At 36.0% G+C, this 20,048-nt stretch overlaps 2 protein-coding genes across 3 annotated transcripts; one reads left to right on the top strand and one right to left on the bottom strand.

Annotated features, from left to right (window-relative positions):
• Positions 1-1,063: 1,063 nt before the first annotated feature.
• LOC143349394 (uncharacterized) lies at positions 1,064-10,293 on the top strand. Of its 2 annotated transcripts, none has more exons than XM_076780625.1 (5): positions 1,064-1,299; positions 2,482-3,839; positions 7,431-7,618; positions 7,774-7,850; positions 10,076-10,293. In XM_076780625.1, exons 2-5 carry the CDS (start codon positions 2,484-2,486, stop codon positions 10,267-10,269), a joined length of 1,815 nt encoding a protein of 604 aa, XP_076636740.1. In that variant the 5' UTR covers positions 1,064-1,299; positions 2,482-2,483; the 3' UTR covers positions 10,270-10,293. The 2 variants fall into 2 exon arrangements, with proteins under 2 accessions (XP_076636740.1, XP_076636739.1); XM_076780624.1 differs by having other exon boundaries at positions 2,220-3,839.
• A 904-nt stretch (positions 10,294-11,197) lies between these two features.
• On the bottom strand, positions 11,198-14,040 carry LOC143349571 (uncharacterized). The gene is made up of 6 exons (XM_076780917.1): positions 13,668-14,040; positions 12,640-12,844; positions 12,354-12,551; positions 11,992-12,267; positions 11,808-11,905; positions 11,198-11,359 (listed from the first exon to the last, which is right to left on the bottom strand). The coding sequence occupies exons 1-6, from the start codon at positions 13,960-13,962 to the stop codon at positions 11,199-11,201; spliced, it is 1,233 nt and encodes a 410-aa protein (XP_076637032.1). The 5' UTR covers positions 13,963-14,040; the 3' UTR covers position 11,198.
• Between the last annotated feature and the right edge of the window lie 6,008 nt (positions 14,041-20,048).

Here is a 20,048-nt window from a genome sequence, read left to right as displayed (position 1 = left end):
CAAAAAAATTATTTTTGGATGCAGGGGTCAATTACAATCACTTTTGGTGAATAGACATACCCCCAAAATTCTACGCATTTTCGAGAAAAAAATTCAGAAAGGAGACCAAATTTTTCGGCGAAATTAAAAAATTTCAAATCGTTCCAAGAAAATTATTTTTAGTTGCAGGGGTCAATTATAATCATTTTTGGTGAATACACATACCCCCGAAATCCCACGCACTATCGAGAAAAAAATTCCTGATCGAAAATCCAAGGTCAGAAATGCACCCCCGAAGTTTCATGCGAATCTGTAAAATGTCATAACTTCTGAATTTATTGCGGGATTCTAATGTTTCAAACGGCAAACAACGCGTATTTTAGTAGAGAATATGTAGAAATTCTAAAAATATTCGAAAAGTTGTTCCTTAACCCTGTAAAGTGACAAAATCCTCATAAAAATGGTCCAATTTTCAAACGGCCATAAGTCCTACAATAGTGAATGGATTTGATTGAAATTTAATCTGGAAGTAGAGCTCATGGGTACCTACAAAAAAGTATTGGACAACTTTTCTGTAGAGAGCCAAACAAAATTACTAAAAATTAAAAACGAATTTTTAAGAAAAATTGATAGGGGGGAGGTGCCTAAATAGTCATAATGTAATTAGGGGGTCTTAAAACGTGTATTCCCGCCAAAAAAAATTTTCGAAATTTCTCTTTCATTATAATACTTTCCTTATACCTTACATAGATTCAAAAATAAAAATGCTGTGGCAGTCGAAATTTGGAATCGTATACTGATTATCGCGAGATCGTATTTCAGCTGTAGCAAGAGCAAGAAGGAAAGACTCGCACTAGCGCTCTCTATCTAATTCCCGAAGTTGCCCGAAGTGTCGAGCTCGTGTACACGTGACTTATACGATAGTATATACCTGCTATCCCCACCACTCCCTCAGACGGTAAGGAAGGTCGTAGTTACTAATGTTGACGTCGATGCGCTCAATCATGCCAGATCTGGCCACACTGCGCACGGATACAGAATCAGATTCTCGCGATTTTACTATTTCCGGTCAGCATGGGTACTAATCAAGTAGGCTGTGTTATGTGTGTAATAATTATGTTGTCAGTTTCGTAAATGTTTAAGTTTCTAATTAAGAATTTCTTTGAATTGTTACTTAAAATTCTTGTTAGAAGTGATCATTTATAAATAAGCGTGGAATTTTGTGCAGCAATCAACAATTTGAAGTTTTGTATCCATGCATTATTTGTCATTCAAGCGTGCTTCGCGTATAGGTTACATTTGAGATCAAGTCCAGTCAAGGTAAAATCAATTATTTTCAATCTTCTCGAATTATAATGAGAATATCTTCGTTTACTGAAGTTTATTTTTTAAATTAGAATTATACGAACAATAATGCCTGAATAAATTACTGTTTTATCTCACTGTACCCATACGTGTTATATTTTTAAATATATTAATCACTGTTTTGTATTAGAGATGTTTAAATACTTTCTGGCAAACTACACTCCCAGACAAGAAGATAGCACACCCGTGCTATCTTTAATTTCTCGTGTTAAGATTATGCTAGCGTGGAAATTCTGAGTTATATGTAAAACGTACCTTCTACGAATATGTAAACATAACAAAGATTGACTTTGCTTCAACGAGTTCTCTTAGTTGGAAGAGAAACACATAATCCGACGCAGACAAAATGATAGCACACTTGGACTATGTTTACATATTCTTGAGTGTTTCGTGAACTTGCACAGAGTTACTACGTTCAATTTCTGTCTATTGTTTTGTTATATCGCTAACCTCATAATGGGTCGTGGCAGGAAGCTTAGTGAAAGCGAAATTAGTACAATTTTAGCTCTGCGGAAACAAAAGTTGTCCATTACTCAAATTGCAAAACAAGTTAGTTGCAGTCGAAAAGTTATGTATAATTTGCTGAAAGATACAAGTGCATATGGAAAGAAGGAAGTCAATCTTTGTTGTGTTTGTATATTCGTAGAAGGTACGTTTTACATATAACTCAGAGTTTCCACGCTAGCATAATCTTAACACGAGAAATTAAAGATAGCACACTCGTGTTATAATCACACACCCCAATTTATAATCCATCGATAAGAGTTACAAATATGATAAAACTAACATTCTTGAACGACTAAAATTTAGCAGTCTGTCGATGTAGTCATATATAATACCAATTATATATGGTTCTGTTTTACCTATTCCGTCAGATATGTCTCAAGAATACAACCCGGAAAGTTTGCCCTGCAATGAGACATTATGGTTGAGAACGAAGCATTCTTCGTGCAGCGTAACATTTGTCTGGGACTGTAGTATGTATCACCGTCAGTTATCAGCATATAATTTATAATCCATCGATGAATTATAAATATGATAATACTAACATTCTTGAACGACTAAAATTTAGCAGTCTGTCGTTGTAGTCATATATAATACCAATTATATACGGTTCTGTTTTACCTATTTCGTCAGATATGTCTCAAGAATACAACCCGGAAAGTTTGCCCTGCAATGAGACATTATGGTTGAGAACGAAGGATTCTTCGTGCAGCGTAACATACAATCCTGATTCAAATATAGTAGTAACACGCGATATTAGCAAAGAAGTCTTTCGATTAGCACAGAAAGAAACGATACAAAACCTATCTCTATCGGATAATAATCTGTGTTACTTACCTACCGATTTCACAAAATCTTTAGCAAATTTAACTTATCTTAATTTATCTAACAATCGTCTAAGTGATTTACCAGATTCTTTAAATCTGTTAGAAAGATTAACGTACTTAAATCTTGGTTATAATAAATTTGTCTGCGTTCCAAATGTAGTCGGGAAGTTAACTAGTTTAAAAACACTAAAAGCTCACCAGAACTCCATAATATGTTGTACGAACAGTTTAGAAACCTTATCGAACTTGGAAAGTTTGGATCTAAGTTCTAATCAACTGTCGGATTTGCCAAGTTCTTGCGCAAGCTTAATTCGTTTAAAGAGTCTTCGCCTTGCGAAGAATAGATTTGAGAAAATTCCAGACTGCGTTACGAATGGAATGCCCAGTTTGCAGATCTTTGATTTCTCGCAGAACTTGCATTCGATGATAAATGTTCCTCCAAAAAGCACAGATTTAACTGCTTTTTACGCAGAAAGTAACAACGTTTGCCCGTTATTCCCAACGTGGATACTAAGTCCCAGATTGATTAGTCTTGAAACAGTGTCGTTGAACGAAACAATATTTCGAAAGTACGATCTGCCGGAAGAGTCGTTCGTATCGCGCGTTAGAAAGTTGTCCATGAAGCAATGCAAGCTGTTGGAGACGATCGTGGATAAAATAATCGCCAGAACTCCGTGTCTGGAAGAGCTGAAATTGGGGAACAGAAGAAACATTTACAAAAATATCTTCTGGTACATGCCTATCGAGTCGTTGACGAAACCATGCAATCTGAGAGTGCTCGACGTGAGCGGAACAGAAATTCCGTCGATACCGAAAATTATCGGAAATTTTGTTAATTTGTCGGTAATTAATGTGAGTTGTAATAACGTTAATTGGTTGCCGGATGAAATCTGTTGTTTAAAGAACTTGAGCAGTTTGATCATAGATAGGAACAGTTTAGTGGCTCTGCCCAAGAACATCGGAGAACTGTCGTCGTTGAAAGAATTGAAGGCGTGCCATAATAGTTTGCACGAAATGCCCGATTCTGTCGGAGCTCTGTGCAACTTGGAATATATCGATCTCTACGACAATGAGTTTGAAACGGTGCCGGAAGCGGTGACCAGGCTGACAAACTTGATAGGAATGGACCTCGAGCAAAATTATTTTTCGACCGATGATAAGTTGGTAAGGATGTAGGTAATGAATACACACACCAGTGTGGCGAGAGATGGCGTGATTGAGTGCATCGACGAACTTCCTTACCGTCTGAGGGAGTGGTGGGGATAGCAGGTATATACTATCGTATGAGTCACGTGTACGTGAGCTCGACACTTCGGGCAACTTCGGGAATTAGATAGAGAGCGCTAGTGTGAGTCTTTCCTTCTTGCTCTTGCAACAGCTGAAATACGATCTCGTGATAATCAGCATACGATTCCAAATTTCGACTGCCACAGCATTTTTATTTTCGAACCTATGTAAGATATAAGAAAAGTATTATAATGAAAGAGAAATTTCGAAAATTTTTTTTGGCGGAAATACACGTCTTAAGACCCCCTAATTACATTGTGGCTATTAACCTCTCAACGTTCATGCCGAAGACTGACTGCTTTGAAAAACGATATTTGTTTAATCTATTGGTTTAAGGGACGATAATATTTGTTTTCTTTCAAATTATACGTTGGATACAACATTGGAAGTAACAAAAACTGCATTTTTAGAAACAAATCCAATAAAGAAGACTGATAATTCTTGGTTAACCCGAAAAATATGAGCGTTGAGGGGTTAAAAAAAAAGAAATTTTTTTTTTCGTGGAAAAATTTAGGCATCTTTCTGAATTTTTTTCTCGAAAATGCGTAGGATTTTGGGGGTATGTCTGTCCACCAAAAATGATTGTAATTGACCCTTGTATCCAAAAATAATTTTTTTGGAACGATTTGGAATTTTTTTTTTCGACGAAAAATTTCTGCATTTACCCCCTGTCGATTTTTCTTGAAAATTTGTTTTTGATTTTTAATAATTTTGTTTGGCGCTGTACAGAAAAGTTGTTTAATACTTTTTTGTAGGTACCCATGAGTTCCACTTCAGAAAAAAATTTCAATCCAATCCATTCACTATTGCAGGAGTTATGGCCATTTGAAAATTGGACCATTTTTATGGGGTTTTTATCTCTTTACGGGTTTAAGGAACAACTTTCTCAATATTGTTAAAATTTCTACATATTCTCCACTAAAATACGTGTTGTTTGCATTTTGAAAAATTAAAATCCTCCAATCCGTTCAGAAGTTATAACATTTTAAAGATTCTCATGAAAATTCGAGGGTGTATTTCAGACCTCACATTAGATTTTTGGTCAGGAATTTTTTTCTCGAAATTGCGTAGGATTTCGTGGATATGTGTAATGGCAAAAAATGATTGTAATTGAATCCCGCATCCAAAAATAATTTTTTTAGATGGATTTGAAATTTTATAAATTTGTTGAAAAAATTATCTTCTCGAATTTTTTTCTACAAAATGGGTAGGATTTCGGGGGTATGTCTGTTCACCAAAAATGATTGTAATTGACCCCTGCATTCAAAAATAATTTTTTTGGAACGATTTGGAATTTTTTTTTTCGGCGAAAAATTTCTACATCTACTTGTCGATTTTTCTTGAAAATTTGTTTTTCATTTTTAATAATTTTGTTTGGCGCTGTACAGAAAAGTTGTTTAATACTTTTTTGTAGGTACCTATGGTCTCTACTTCAGAAAAAACTTTCAATCAAATCCATTCACTATTGTAGGAGTTATGGCCATTTGAAAATTGGACCATTTTTATGGGGTTTTTGTCTCTTTACGGGTTTTAGGAACAACTTTTTCAATATTGTTAAAATTTCTACATATTCTCCACTAAAATACGCATTGTTTGCATTTTGAAAAATTAAAATCTTCCAATCCGTTCAGAAGTTATGACATTTTAAAGATTCTCCTGAAAATTCGAGGGTGTATTTCTGACCTCACATTAGATTTTTGGTCAGGATTTTTTTTCTCGAAATTGCGTAGGATTTCGTGGGTATGTGTAATGGCAAAAAATGAATGTAATTGAACCCCGCATCCAAAAATAATTTTTTTAGATGGATTTGAAATTTTATAAATTTGTTGAAAAAATTATCTTCTCGAATTTTTTTCTAGAAAATGGGTAGGATTTCGGGGGTATGTCCGTTCACCAAAAATAATTGTAATTGATCCCTGCATCCAAAAATAATTTTTTTGGAACGATTTGGAATTTTTTTTTTCGACGAAAAATTTAGGCACCTACCCCTTGTCGATTTTTCTTGATAATTCGTTTCTAATTTTTAGTAATTTAGTTTGTCGCTCTATAGAAAAGTTGTTTAATACTTTTTTGTAGGTACCTATGGTCTCTACTTCAGAAAAAACTTTCAATCAAATCCATTCACTATTGTAGGAGTTATGGCCATTTGAAAATTGGACCATTTTTATGGGGTTTTTGTCTCTTTACTGGTTTAAGGAACAACTTTTTCAATATTGTTAGAATTTCTACATATTCTCCACTAAAATACGCATTGTTTGCATTTTGAAAAATTAAAATCCTCCAAATCGTTCAGGAGTTATGACGTTTTAAAATTGGCATGTTTTGGGGTAACATTATATTTTCGGAAAGGAATTTTTTGCTCGAAAGTGGTTAGGATTTTGGGGGTATGTCTATTCACAAGAAATTATTGTAACTGACCCCTGCAACTGAAAATAATTTTTTTTAGTATGATTTCAATTTTTTTAATTTCGTCTAAAAATTTCAGTACCTTCTCGAATTTTTTTCTCGAAAATCGGTAGGATTTTAGGGGTATGTGTGTTCACCAAAAATGATTTGTAATTGACCCCCGCAACCAAAAATAATTTTTTCAAAATGATTTGAAATGAGACCAAATATTTCGACAAAATTAAAAAATTCCAAATCGTTCCAAAAAAATTATTTTCGTTTGCAAGGGTCAATTACAATCATTTTTGGTGGACAGACATACTCCCGAAATCCCACGCATTTTCGAGAAAAAAATTCAGAAAGATGCCTAAATTTTTCCACGAAAAAAAGAATTTCTTTTTCTTTAACCCCTCAACGCTCATATTTTTCGGGTTAACCAAGAATTATCAGTCTTCTTTATTGGATTTGTTTCTAAACATGCAGTTTTTGTTACTTCCAATGTTGTATCCAATGTATAATTTGAAAGAAAACAAATATTATCGTCCCTTAAACCATTAGATTAAACAAATATCGTTTTTCAAAGCAGTCAGTCTCAGGCATGAACGTTAAGGGGTTAATAGCCACAATGTAATTAGGGGGTCTTAAAACGTGTATTTCCGCCAAAAAAAATTTTCAAAATTTCTCTTTCATTATAATACTTTTCTTATATCTTACATAGGATCGAAAATAAAAATGCTGTGGCAGTCGAAATTTGGAATCGTATGCTGATTATCGCGAGATCGTATTTCAGCTGTTGCAAGAGCAACAAGGAAAGACTCACACTAGCGCTCTCTATCTAATTCCCGAAGTTGCCCGAAGTGTCGAGCTCACGTACACGTGACTCATACGATAGTATATACCTGCTATCCCCACCACTCCCTCAGACGGTAAGGAAGGTTGTAGTTACTAATGTCGATTTCGATGTACTCAATTATGCCAGATCTAGCCACACTGACTCACTTTCAAAGTCGAAAGCGAGCCAAGTTTTAGCAAAATCGAGAGGTTAGAATGTACATATTCTTTATTAATGGGTAAAATCAATAGCTCGATGTACGTTATGAAAATATGAGAAGCGTTTTGAGGGAACATTGGAACGAAGACTGTAAAATAGTCGATGGAATGAAAGTACAATCGGCAAACGCGTTTCATTCTTCCGAGGACGAGGGGAAGTCGCCATCTTTGTCGAAATCTACCACGAGCAGCTCGCTGGAAGAAGCGAATTTGTTTTCTTAGTAAGATTTCACTACACGAATCTTTTTAGAGGAATTACGCCCCGCCATAATTGAGATTCAGCATAATATTACAATCGTTAGAAACGTTAATTTTTTATTATTTCGCGGATAATTCGTTTGGAAAGTTTTCTATCCAAATGTTGTTTTCGTTTTAGTCCAGAAAATGCAGTCGATATGACGAATGAACATTGGGATAGCTCGGAAGATTCAGCCGATGAATTTGATCCTAATGGTAAGATTTATCAATGATATATATATCAAATTTTTATTTCAACAAAAATATTATTTATTTATTAATTTGAATTTATTTAAAATTGACATTATTAACTTTTAGATCTAGTTTAACCGCAGATGCTGACGCCAAATTATCCTCTAATATCATTTTATTTCTAAACAAAATTTTCATTTATTTTTATACAAGGTTGTGCAGTCAACCGTGGGAAAAATTTTAATGGGGGATTCTGGAGGTCAAAATAAGACGAAAATCAAGAATACTAATTTGTTGATTGAGGCTTCGTTAAAAAGTTATTAACGTTTAAAGTTGCGAGTCTTGTGAGTGAGAATCAGTACCACGCGCACACAGCTGTGCGCAGGTTGCCGATCTACAAGCGCAACTATAAACGTTAATAACTTTTTAACGAAGCCTCCATCAACAAATTGATATTCTTGATTTTCATCTTATTTTGGCCTATAGAATCCCCCATTAAAATGTTTCCCATGGGTGTCCATACAGGGTGTTCAGTCACCCGTGGGAAAAATTTTAATGGGGGATTCTGGAGGCCAAAATAAGACGAAAATCAAGAACACTAATTTGTTGATTGAGGCTTCGTTAAAAAGTTATTAACGTTTAAAGTTGCGAGTCTTGTGAGTGAGAATCACTATCACGCGCACACAGCTGTGCGCAGGTTGCCGATCTACAGGCGCAACTATAAACGTTAATAACTTTTTAACGAAGCCTCGATCAACAAATTGGTATTCTTAATTTTCGTGTTATTTTGGCCTCTAGAATTCCTCATTAAAATTTTTCCCATGGGTGTCCATACAGGGTGTTCAGTCAACCGTGGGAAAAATTTTAATGGGGGATTCTGGAGGCCAAAATAAGACGAAAATCAAGAATACTAATTTGTTGATTGAGGCTTCGTTAAAAAGTTATTAACGTTTAAAGTTGCGAGTCTTGTGAGTGAGAATCAGTATCACGCGCACACAGCTGTGCGCAGGTTGCCGATCTACAGGCGCAACTATAAACGTTAATAACTTTTTAACGAAGCCTCGATCAACAAATTGGTATTCTTGATTTTCGTCCTATTTTGGTCTCTAGAATCTCCCATTAAAATTTTTCCCATGGGTGTCCATACAGGGTGTTCAGTCACCCGTGGGAAAAATTTTAATGGGGGATTCTGGAGGCCAAAATAAGACGAAAATCAAGAATACCAATTTGTTGATTGAGGCTTCGTTAAAAAGTTATTAACGTTTAAAGTCGCGAGTCTTGTGAGTGAGAATCAGTATCACGCGCACACAGCTGTGCGCAGGTTGCCGATCTACAGGCGCAACTATAAACGTTAATAACTTTTTAACGAAGCCTCCATCAACAAATTGGTATTCTTAATTTTCGTGTTATTTTGGCCTCTAGAATCCCTCATTAAAATTTTTCCCATGGGTGTCCATACAGGGTGTTCAGTCACCCGTGGGAAAAATTTTAATGGGGGATTCTGGAGGCCAAAATAAGACGAAAATCAAGAATACCAATTTGTTGATTGAGGCTTCGTTAAAAAGTTATTAACGTTTAAAGTCGCGAGTCTTGTGAGTGAGAATCAGTATCACGCGCACACAGCTGTGCGCAGGTTGCCGATCTACAGGCGCAACTATAAACGTTAATAATTTTTTAACGAAGCCTCGATCAACAAATTGGTATTCTTGATTTTCGTGTTATTTTGGCCTATAGAATCCCCCATTAAAATTTTTCCCACGGTTGACAGAACACCCTGCATATAAAATTTATTTAAAATAGAAATATTAAATTACAAATTTCTATATAAAAATGAAAATAAATAATAATTAAACTAAACTTAAGTTTAATAATTAAAATTTTCAATTTGATAAATTAAATTAAAATCTTTTCATTCTAATAAATTTTCGAAATTAAACTAAAATCTTCTAGTTTTTATTAAAATTCCGCCACCTAATTTTTTGTTATCGAATAAACTATTTAACAATAATTTTATTATACCTTGATCGATTCTGATCAACTCTCATCAGTCAATTAAGAGATATCAGAATAAAAGTTTCGTACCTAATTCTTTTTTTTATCATTTGAAGAAAGAAAGCAGTTGATAAAATTTTATTTACGAATGTAAGCGTGTAGTTTAAATATCACACTATATTATACGGTTTAATAGAAAGCAGTGAAAGTAAAAATAAGTAAAAATGAATGTACGAAACGATGTGGCTTGTTTTCAGAACTTAGAGAACCGAGGAGGCGTGTTTATTCGCCATTCACGTTTTACAAGCCATACCAGCGTGTCTTTTGCCCTGGAGACTCTCACAATAAACCGATTATGACGCGAGTTAGTAAAATATTGCAAAATAGAACTCTAAGTTCGTCGATGAATTTCGAAGAAGGTCAGTTCGATGATCCTGATCTAACAGCTTAACGAAAACAGTGGCCGTACAGCTATTTAGATATATTTCAAAGGATTCTTTCAGTTTTTTCATATCAGAAATAATAAAAGAGATTGGAGAAGCTGGAGTTACAAGTTAAATTTCAGCTAAATAAAAAATATTACAGCAAAACAGTGGTATAATTTGGCATAAAATATAATAGAATATGAAATTAATTTGGCCCTCCAGTGTAATAAATTTAATCAATTTAAAGACAATGTCTCACGTTTTGTACAATTGATTGTGTAAATACATTATCAATACCAATCGTTATTTTTTAGTTTATCCAAATATGCTAACAAAATATGCATATAGTATTCTTGTTATTTTCAATGTTGTGGGATTACTTTCATGTGATATATCTAATAATATTGTAATATTTATTAATACGTGTTCTCGCTACAACAGCGCCATCGTGAGTGAGCTCGTAGAACGAAGATGTCGCGCGCGCGCTTTTGCGACGCGAGAGCCATCTGTGGCAGAATCCATAACTTAATATAGGGTTTATTTTCTAGAATTTAGTATCGAATTTATTTCGAAGGCAGAAAGTTTTCAAATTCTTTTTAGCAGTATGTAAATACATACACAATGCTTTTTATGTTGTGATAGAACATCTGCATACGTTTGTTAAACGTATTTATTAATATGTATAGCATTGCAATCATCGTAACTAGTTTCTTATTTGTTATATGTATTTTGATATTTATGAATCTTTAATTTGTATTTTGAAAATAATATTTTTCATTTAAAAAATGTTATCGATGCGTGTATAATTACGATTATGTTAAACTTGTTTTACAAGCGCAAAAGCATTTCTTATTTTGTATTGGACATTATTATTTCTCCATAAATACATGTTCAAATTGTATGCTTCTGGATTCCACTTTAATGCACATTTCCAATTAACAATTCGAGCTAAAATTCATTTGCAAGTATCTGTGAAACATACATTTCCATATTTCTCTGTCCTCCGCAGTTCCTTTTCCTTCTTTTCTCTTCTTTTCTTCGCTTTCAACTTGCAGAGCTCCCTCTTTTCATTCTCTTTTTTCTCACGACTCATCTTATCTACGTAAATGAAACTAGCTTCAAACTAGCAAGCTAAAATATTCTGAATTGAATTGAAATTATTTTATACCTTTAGAAATTAAATTACATAGACTCATCACATTTACGTAAATGAAACTTCAAACTAGCGAGCTAAAATATTCTGAATTGAATTGAAATTATTCCATACCTTTAGAAATTAAATTACATAGACTCGTCTCATCCACATAAATGAAACTTCAAACTAGCGAGCTAAAATATTCTGAATTGAATTGAAATTATTCCATACCTTTAGAAATTAAATTACATAGACTCGTCTCATCCACATAAATGAAACTTCAAACTAGCGAGCTAAAATATTCTGAATTGAATTGAAATTATTCCATACCTTTAGAAATTAAATTACATAGACTCGTCTCATCCACATAAATGAAACTTCAAACTAGCGAGCTAAAATATTCTGAATTGAATTGAAATTATTCCATACCTTTAAAAATTAAATTACACTTGCAGCATACGCACTGTTGATAGTCTCCCTGGCTTGGATATCTTTCGCGTTTCTTAACACTTTTCTCCAAAGTTTTCCTTGATTCGAGGAAAAATGTCAATGTACTATCGATGAAGTACAACGCAAGTGATCTTGCTAGCTTTTATTCTCCCTGTTTACGCACTTTTTGTCACGATTCCTCTGGTCCTTCTCCCTCTTCTTGTCCTGGTGGAAGCTTCTCTGGAGGAAACTGAATCGTTGTTTCTTGCTGCGTTTCCTGTCTTTCGTTTTCTGTACGCAAACTGAATTCACGTACTTATCCAAAGGAATTTGGTTGCTTGGACTGCACGTTGGGCACTTTCCAGTGCATCCACCCTCGACGTCTGAACATGAGCAGACATATTCGTCTAAATAATCTGTAATAGTGTCTTTGTCCTGTTTGTTCGTGGACCAATTATACCTGATCACCAAACATGCAAATCGCAAGTAGTCAATTGGCAATTGCAAACTCTCTGTAGAAAGGTACTTGTTAACTGTTATAATTACTTGAATCGTGCACCATGTGCCTTCGAATCACTTCTCCTACGAAGGAAATAGGCTGTCACGAGACAGAGGACAATGAAAAACAGAACGAACAAGATCGAGCAACAAATTGACCGATGCTGTTCAAGGTAATCCTTGTTCGCTTTAGATTTACTTTCTTTCTTTTTCAAGTCGTGAACTTTGTGGCTGAAACGTTTGTTTTAAAATGGACAATGCGTTACTACATCTCACGTATTTGGGAACCCCCTTTCTTAATGAAATCATTTACGTGTTCCTTGATCATTCTTACGCAGCGACGTGTCCTCTTTTCTTCTTTTTCTTTTCTTTTCTCGGAGAATGCTTATCATTTCCTAAGTGTCTTCTGGACACTTTGTGTTCTGTGAACTCAAAGTTGTTCGATCTGTCGTTTTCTCTCACATACTTTGCCAGGTCAGGTCGCCCCAACCATCTGAGCGTCATCTCCATCGCTGATCGTCCATCAGATTCTTTACTCCCTACGATTAGGTTTATTAAGGACGAGCTGCAATACTGAGCTACTTAATTTTCAATTAACACTAGTTTCACGGAACACGTCCATTGATACTAATTACCGGCTGTTGATAGTCATTACCGACCGTCGGTAATAATTACCGACCATTTACACTAATTACCGTTCGTCGGTAATAATTACCGGCCATTGATGCTAATTACCGACCATTGATACTAATTACCGTTCGTCGGTAATAATTACCGACCATTGACACTAATTACCGACCGTCGGTAATAATTACGACCCCTTCCCCATACCGACGCATTTTTCCCTCCTCCCGTGGACCATGGCTTCGAACATTCCCTTTTCACCTACTCACGTAAAAATGAACGTGAAACACCCAAATACATAAAATATATAAAATTATATACTTGGAAACATATACTTTATCAATATTAACCGAATACATTCAAAATAAATAAAATGTTGGAATTCCTAATAGACCCCTTACATGCACCCTCTCTTGCGTCTAAGATACGTCTATGTAGCTGTGACGTCAGCTTACGCATGCGCAGAAGGGAATCCCGCGAAAGTCCATCACTGATTCAACCTATAAACCAACAGGTCTGCGTTTGGTTGAGATTAGGTTAGGTTACTTAACTCAAACCTAACCCTAACCAAACCCAGACCAGTTGGTTTATAGGTTGAATCAGTGATGGATTTTTAACGGAGAAGCTGCATTTTAATGTAACTGTTAACACAGAGGATTGCAATGAAACTATGCGCATTGAGTTTCCGTGAATCTAGTGTTAAATAATCTACGGCCTATTTAATGTAATTTTCTGTACTTGGAAAATCATTGTTCCACTGTTCGAGGTTAACGAGACACTCGTTCGAAGTAGTCGAGAAATCACTGGAATCTTTGTACGACGCTCTGTGTTCCAGTTTCAAGGGAGTCAAGTCGTACACAGCTTTCACGAGTCGCAGACATTCCAGAGGATTCAATTTCTGCGACAGATGAACGAGTTCTGTCTCTTCGAGGTCGATGCATCGAACCAGAGATTCTTCCTTCAAATAAAAAAAAAATCCGTTTCTTTTGTAGGCATTATAACAGAATCGATAGCGCGCGACAAGAGAAGTCATTCGATTATTTTCACATTGAAGCGAAAAATAGCTGTTGTGGGCTCACCCTGTTTCCCGCGAAAACGACCATAAAAACGTAGATCGTCCGTACAAACGATGTCATTGTAACCGACTAGTCGCATTTCGCTGTCAAAAGTGGACCTACAATTGACTATCGATTCTACCATATTTATAAATCTGTTGCTTCGAGGAATGAAATTTTCGAAAAATTCATTAACGTCTGAACGTATACTCGAATCACAAGTTTTCGAAATAATACGAGCGATTGTAACGTCTGCGTAGCGTATGTCTCCCCATTCTGGACCCTCGTCCCTATATCGTGTATAGTTACTAGATAGTAAGTAACTAGATTATGAAAATCGCTCTTAAATATCACTAAATATTATATTCGAGTTAGTTCGTGAATTGACCGTTGTATCCATCGGTAATTTTTATGTTCGGGCGTTAATTATTATATTTAATGTGTTAATCAATTATCAATTATCCATTGTTAGTTATTACGGTTAGTAAAAGTCCGCGTAGCGTAAGTCTCCTCACTTTGGTCCCTCGTCCCTATATCGTGTATAGTTAGTTACTAGATAGTAAGTAACTAGATTATGGAAATCGCTCTTAAATATCACTAAATATTATATTCGAGTTGGTTCGTGAATTGACCGTTGTATCCATCGGTAATTTTTATGTTCGGGCGTTCATTATTATGTTTAATGTGTTAATCAATTATCAATTATCCATTGTTAATTATTAGGGTTAGTAAAAGTCCGCGTAGCGTAAGTCTCCTCACTCTGGACCCTCGACCCTATATCGTGTATAGTTAGTTACTAGATAGTAAGTAACTAGATTATGGAAATCGCTCTTAAATATCACTAAATATTATATTCGAGTTGGTTCGTGAATTGACAGTTGTATCCATCGGTAATTTTTATCTTCGGGCATTAATTATTATATTTAATGTGTTAATCAATTATCAATTATCCATTGTTAATTATTACGGTTAGTAAAAGTCCGCGTAGCGTACGTCTCCCCACTCTGGACCCTCGACCCTATATCGCGTATAGTTAGTTACTAGATAGTAAGTACCTAGATTATGGAAATCGCTCTTAAATATCACTAAATATTATATTCGAGTTGGTTCGTGAATTGACCGTTGTATCCATCGGTAATTTTTATGTTCGGGCGTTAATTATTATATTTAATGTGTTAATCAATTATCAATTATCCGTTGTTAATTATTACGGTTAGTAAAAGTCCGCGTAGCGTAAGTCTCCTCGCTTTGGTCCCTCGTCCCTATATCGTGTATAGTTAGTTACTAGATAGTAAGTAACTAGATTGTGGAAACCGTTCTCAACTGCAGGCTGTAACCTACGTATAGGGATAACCTAGGAAATAACTACACACGTGGCTTTGCGATTGGGATTCGTCCCTATATCGTGTGTAGTTAGTTACTAGATAGTAACTAGATTGTGGCGACAAAGACAAAATGACATATGCCCTCTTTCTCGATTCACCGAAGCTGCCCAAAGTAAGTTCGGACCGTCTCGTGGGAGTCGAGAGAGAAAGGCTCACACTTCCCTTCTCGCTCTTGAACAACTAATATCCGACCTCCCGTCAACAGAGGTCTCCACTGGCCTCTGCTGACCACTCCTGTTACTTCTGACAACGTATAACGATTATGACTGGCTACTGTTAGCCCCTCCCAGCCTCTACAGACCGCTGCTGACCACTCCTGATACTTCTGACAACGTATAACGATTACAACTTGCTACTGCCTGCCCCTGCTGGACTCTGCTTGCCTCTGCATGCCACTGCTAGCCTCTACTGACCACAGCTGACCACCTCTGATGCTTCTGACAACATATAACGATTACTACTTGTTACTGCTTGCCCCTGCTGGACTCTACTTGCCTCTGCATGCCTCTGCTGGCCTCCGTTGGCCACTGCTGACCGCTGCTGACCACTGCTGACCACCGCTTATATTTCTGGCAACGTACAACGATTACTACTGGCTACTGCCAGCCTCTGCTGACCTCTGCCGGCATCTCCCGTACTAAGCTGGCCTCTGCCAACATCTCCCGACGTCAGCTGACCATCGCTGACCACTGCTGACCGTCGCTGACAACTTGCGACATGATGTAATATAATATAATATGTTTATATGTATTAAAGTTTTGTATAATGTAAATCTATGGCAATAAATGATATAATTTCAAAGTATTCAATGTGTTCTCATCATTTTTTACCGTCCTTTTCCTCTCCAAATCATTCTCTTATCTATAAGATGCGTACCACCTTCTTCGCAAGTTCACCAGCATTTTAGAAATGTTCCGGGAACTTTGGAAATCCGAATTTGACCTTGACCTTGGCCCAGTTTCGAAAGTAGGTCAAGGCTATCGAATCTTAGAAAAATTCCGGGCACTTTGAGAATCCGGATTTGGCCTTGACCCAATTTCGAAAGTAGGTCAAGGCCATCGAATCTTAGAAAAATTCCGGGCAGTTTGAGAATCCGGATTTGGCCTTGACCCAATTTCGAAAGTGGGTCAAGGCTATTCGAATCTTAGAAAAATTCCGGGCACTTTGAGAATCCGGATTTGGCCTTGACCCAGTTTCGAAAGTAGGTCAAGGCCATCGAATCTCAGAAAATTTTCGGGCACTTTGAGAATCCGGATTTGGCCTTGACCCAATTTCGAAAGTAGGTCAAGGCCATTCAAAATTTTTGGAAATCTTCGGGCCAACTTGGAAATCCGGATGGCCTTGACCCAATTTCGAAAGTAGGTCAAGGCCATCGAATCTCAGAAAAATTCCGGGCGCTTTGGGAATCAGGATTTGGCCTTGACCCAGTTTCGAAAGTGGGTCAAGGTCACCGGCATTTCAGAAAACGCTCCGGGCACTTTGGAATTCCAGTTTTAAGTAGAGAAACGGTTTCTTATAACTAAGGGAATAATGGGGAGAGGAAAAGAAAGGTAAAAGTGATGAGAACACATAGAATTCTTTGAAATTATATCACTTATTGTCATAGATTAACATTATACAAAGTTTTAATACATGTACATCATGTTAGAAGTTGTTCACAAAGGTCAGCGTGGTCAGCAGGGGCCAGCAGAGGTCAGCAGAGGGATGCAGAGGCATGCAGAGACTAGCAGGGGCAAGCAGTAGCAAGTTGTAATCGTTGTACGTTGCCAGAAGCATCAGGGGTGGTCAGCAGAGGTCAGCAGTGGCTGGGAGAGGCTGACAGTAGCCAGTCGTAATCGTTATACGTTGTCAGAAGTAACAGGAGTGGTCAGCAGAGGCCAGCAGAGGCCAGCGGAGGCAGGCAGAAGTCAGTAGTAATCGTTATACGTTGTCAGAAATATAAGCGGCGGTCAGTAGAGGCCAGCAGAGATCAGCAGGGGCGAACAGTAGCTTGTAGTAATTGTTATACGATGTCAGAAGCATCAGGGGTGGTCAGCAGTGTTCAGCGGAGGCCAGCAAAGGCATGCACAGGCAAGCAGAAACCTGCAAAGGCAAGCAGAGACTTGTAGTGGCATGCAGTAGTAAGTATTAATCGTTATACATTATCAGAAATACCTGCAGTGGTCAGTAGCGTTCGGCAGGGGCCAGGAAAGTTCAACAGAGACAAGCACACGCTGACAGAGATCGGCAAAGACCAACAGAGGTTAGCAGAAGTCAGTAGTAATCGTTATAGGTTGTCAGAAATATAAGCGATGGTCAGCAGAGTCCAGCAGAGGCAAGCAGTAATCAGGAGCAGTCGGTAACAGTCGCTGTATGGTGTCAAAAGTTGTCGAGAGTTCTGTACTTTTGTCAGCACTGGTCATCAGAGGTCATCAGAGGCAAATAGAAACCAGGAGTAATTTGCAGAGTTCAGTAATGAACTCTAGTAAAGGCAAGCAAAAATGGTATATTCCTAGCAAACGGCCCGTTCACCGATCGGGGTGAGTTATACGTCATTCGATTCGTCTAATTCAGTACATTATTGATATGCATTTCATTATCTGCGGAAATTCGTTATTTTTTTATAAACTTGTCGTAAAGTTATAGTAAAAAAGTAAGGTTAAGTACATTTTTTGACAGGTTCACAGGTAGAAACAAGTGACTATCGTTACTGTGTTCAAAATGCCAGGTAATCAAATGCTAATTTGTTAAACATTTATTGAATGAAATTTCTGTTATTTCTGCTAATATTTTATTGAATAAATCACCATTTTACTATTAGGTACATTTACTAAATACATAATGGCTCAGGTATCCAACGAAGTTGCTTTTCTTGAAAATATAAACTATTGATAGTATTATATGTTATAAAAAAGATAAAAAAATGTGTGGCATACCTCCAAGTGGTTTCAATTTAATTTGTGTAAGCATCAGTAATGGGATCTTCAAAATTGACGCTGTGATTAATTTTCAAATGGCCTCTGTGATATTTTCTACGACAAAATGTTGATTCATCAATCTTGACAATCTACTCTACCCTTCCAATTGCTGTGCAGTATTTTTATTTTATTTTAGTTATATAATAATATGACATTGCTCATAATTATATGTTAGCATATATGTTAATTTTAAAACATATGTAACTGAGTTTGTTATTAGAAAACCATGTTCTTTGCTTTCCAAATATCTTTATATTACAATGTTTTTTTACGTTTAGTTGGATTGATAGATCCTGGATAGTTATTCTGCATTGCCAATTTTCATATATCATTTTCATAACATTGCCACATTGCAGATAGTATAAGAAATAGAAGAAAAGCAGAAATTGTTTCAGTAATCATTTGTTTCAACTGTTATTTCTGATTTTCTTCTGTTTCTTGTACTTTGTGAATTCTGTTCAACTGTGCTATAAAAATGAGCGAATTAGTAGTTCCAGAAGTATGGACCTTATTTAAATTACACAAATTTTGTAAAAATAAAGAAGCCTTATTTAAATTTTTGCAAGACAAAAAGTTAATTGCCAAAAATCTTAATTGTCCACAGTGTGGAAATACAATGAAATTGGTAAATGAAAATTGGCGCTGTAGAAGAACAATTCCAGCATTTGCCAATGCTGGCAAAAGAAAGCGAATTTGTGATATAAAAATTTCTGTAAAACGTGGAACATGGTTCTCAAAAAGAAAACTTTCCTACGAAATAGTATTAAAATTAACATACATGCTGGTCCATAATTTTGAACAGTACCACATAATACGAGAATTAGAATTGAACAAAAATACAGTTTCTCAATGGAATTATTTTATGAAACAAGTGATGGCTGACTGGCTGCAAAATTCGTGTGAGATACTTGGCAGACCAGACAAAGTAGTAAAGATAGATGAATCAAAATTTGGCCAAAGAAAATATCACAGAGGTCATCGTGTGGAAGGACAGTGGGTTTTCGGAGGAGTAGAAAGGGAAAGTGGGAAAGTATTCCTCGTTCCTGTCGAAAGTAGGGACACAGAGTCCCTTCTTTCTGTAATTAAACAATGGGTGTTGCCTGGGACGACAATTATATCAGATTGTTGGAAAGCTTATAATATTTTAGAGAAAGAAGGGTATAAACACCTCACCGTAAACCACAGTTTACATTTTAAAGACCCAAAAACAGGCACTCATACAAACACAATTGAAACTACATGGAGGCATAGTAAACATTTTTTGCCTGAATATTGTCAGTTAGTATTTGCAATTTCAAACGTTTTTTAATATTTTTTGTAACATATAATACCATAAATACTTTCTATTTTTAGCAAAAAAGATAATTTCATCAGGTATCTAAGCCATTATGTATTTTACAAATCTTACAAGCAGGGGAAGAATGATTTATTTAATCAAATATTAAAAGCAATTTCTGAAATTTCTTTTGACTCTGTAGAAAATGAAAATATACCAGATCTAGACGATAATGAAATTTAATAATAAAAAAAAGTTAAATCAATGCACTACATACAATTGTAATTTATTATATTGTCTACCCGTGATCAGCGTCAGAGGGGGATGGCAACATTTTTTACTGTTGCTGCATGTACTGTCTAACTACAAGTACTGTCTGAGTAGGTCTGGGTTATATGGCTGGGGGAAAGAGTAATTGTTGCTACACATACTGTCTACCTGATCGA

This window comes from Colletes latitarsis, chromosome 13 (genome assembly GCF_051014445.1).
Source record: "Colletes latitarsis isolate SP2378_abdomen chromosome 13, iyColLati1, whole genome shotgun sequence".
Taxonomy (NCBI): domain Eukaryota; kingdom Metazoa; phylum Arthropoda; class Insecta; order Hymenoptera; family Colletidae; genus Colletes; species Colletes latitarsis.
Note: the sequence above shows the minus strand (reverse complement) of the source record. Positions and strands in the feature narration are given on the sequence as shown.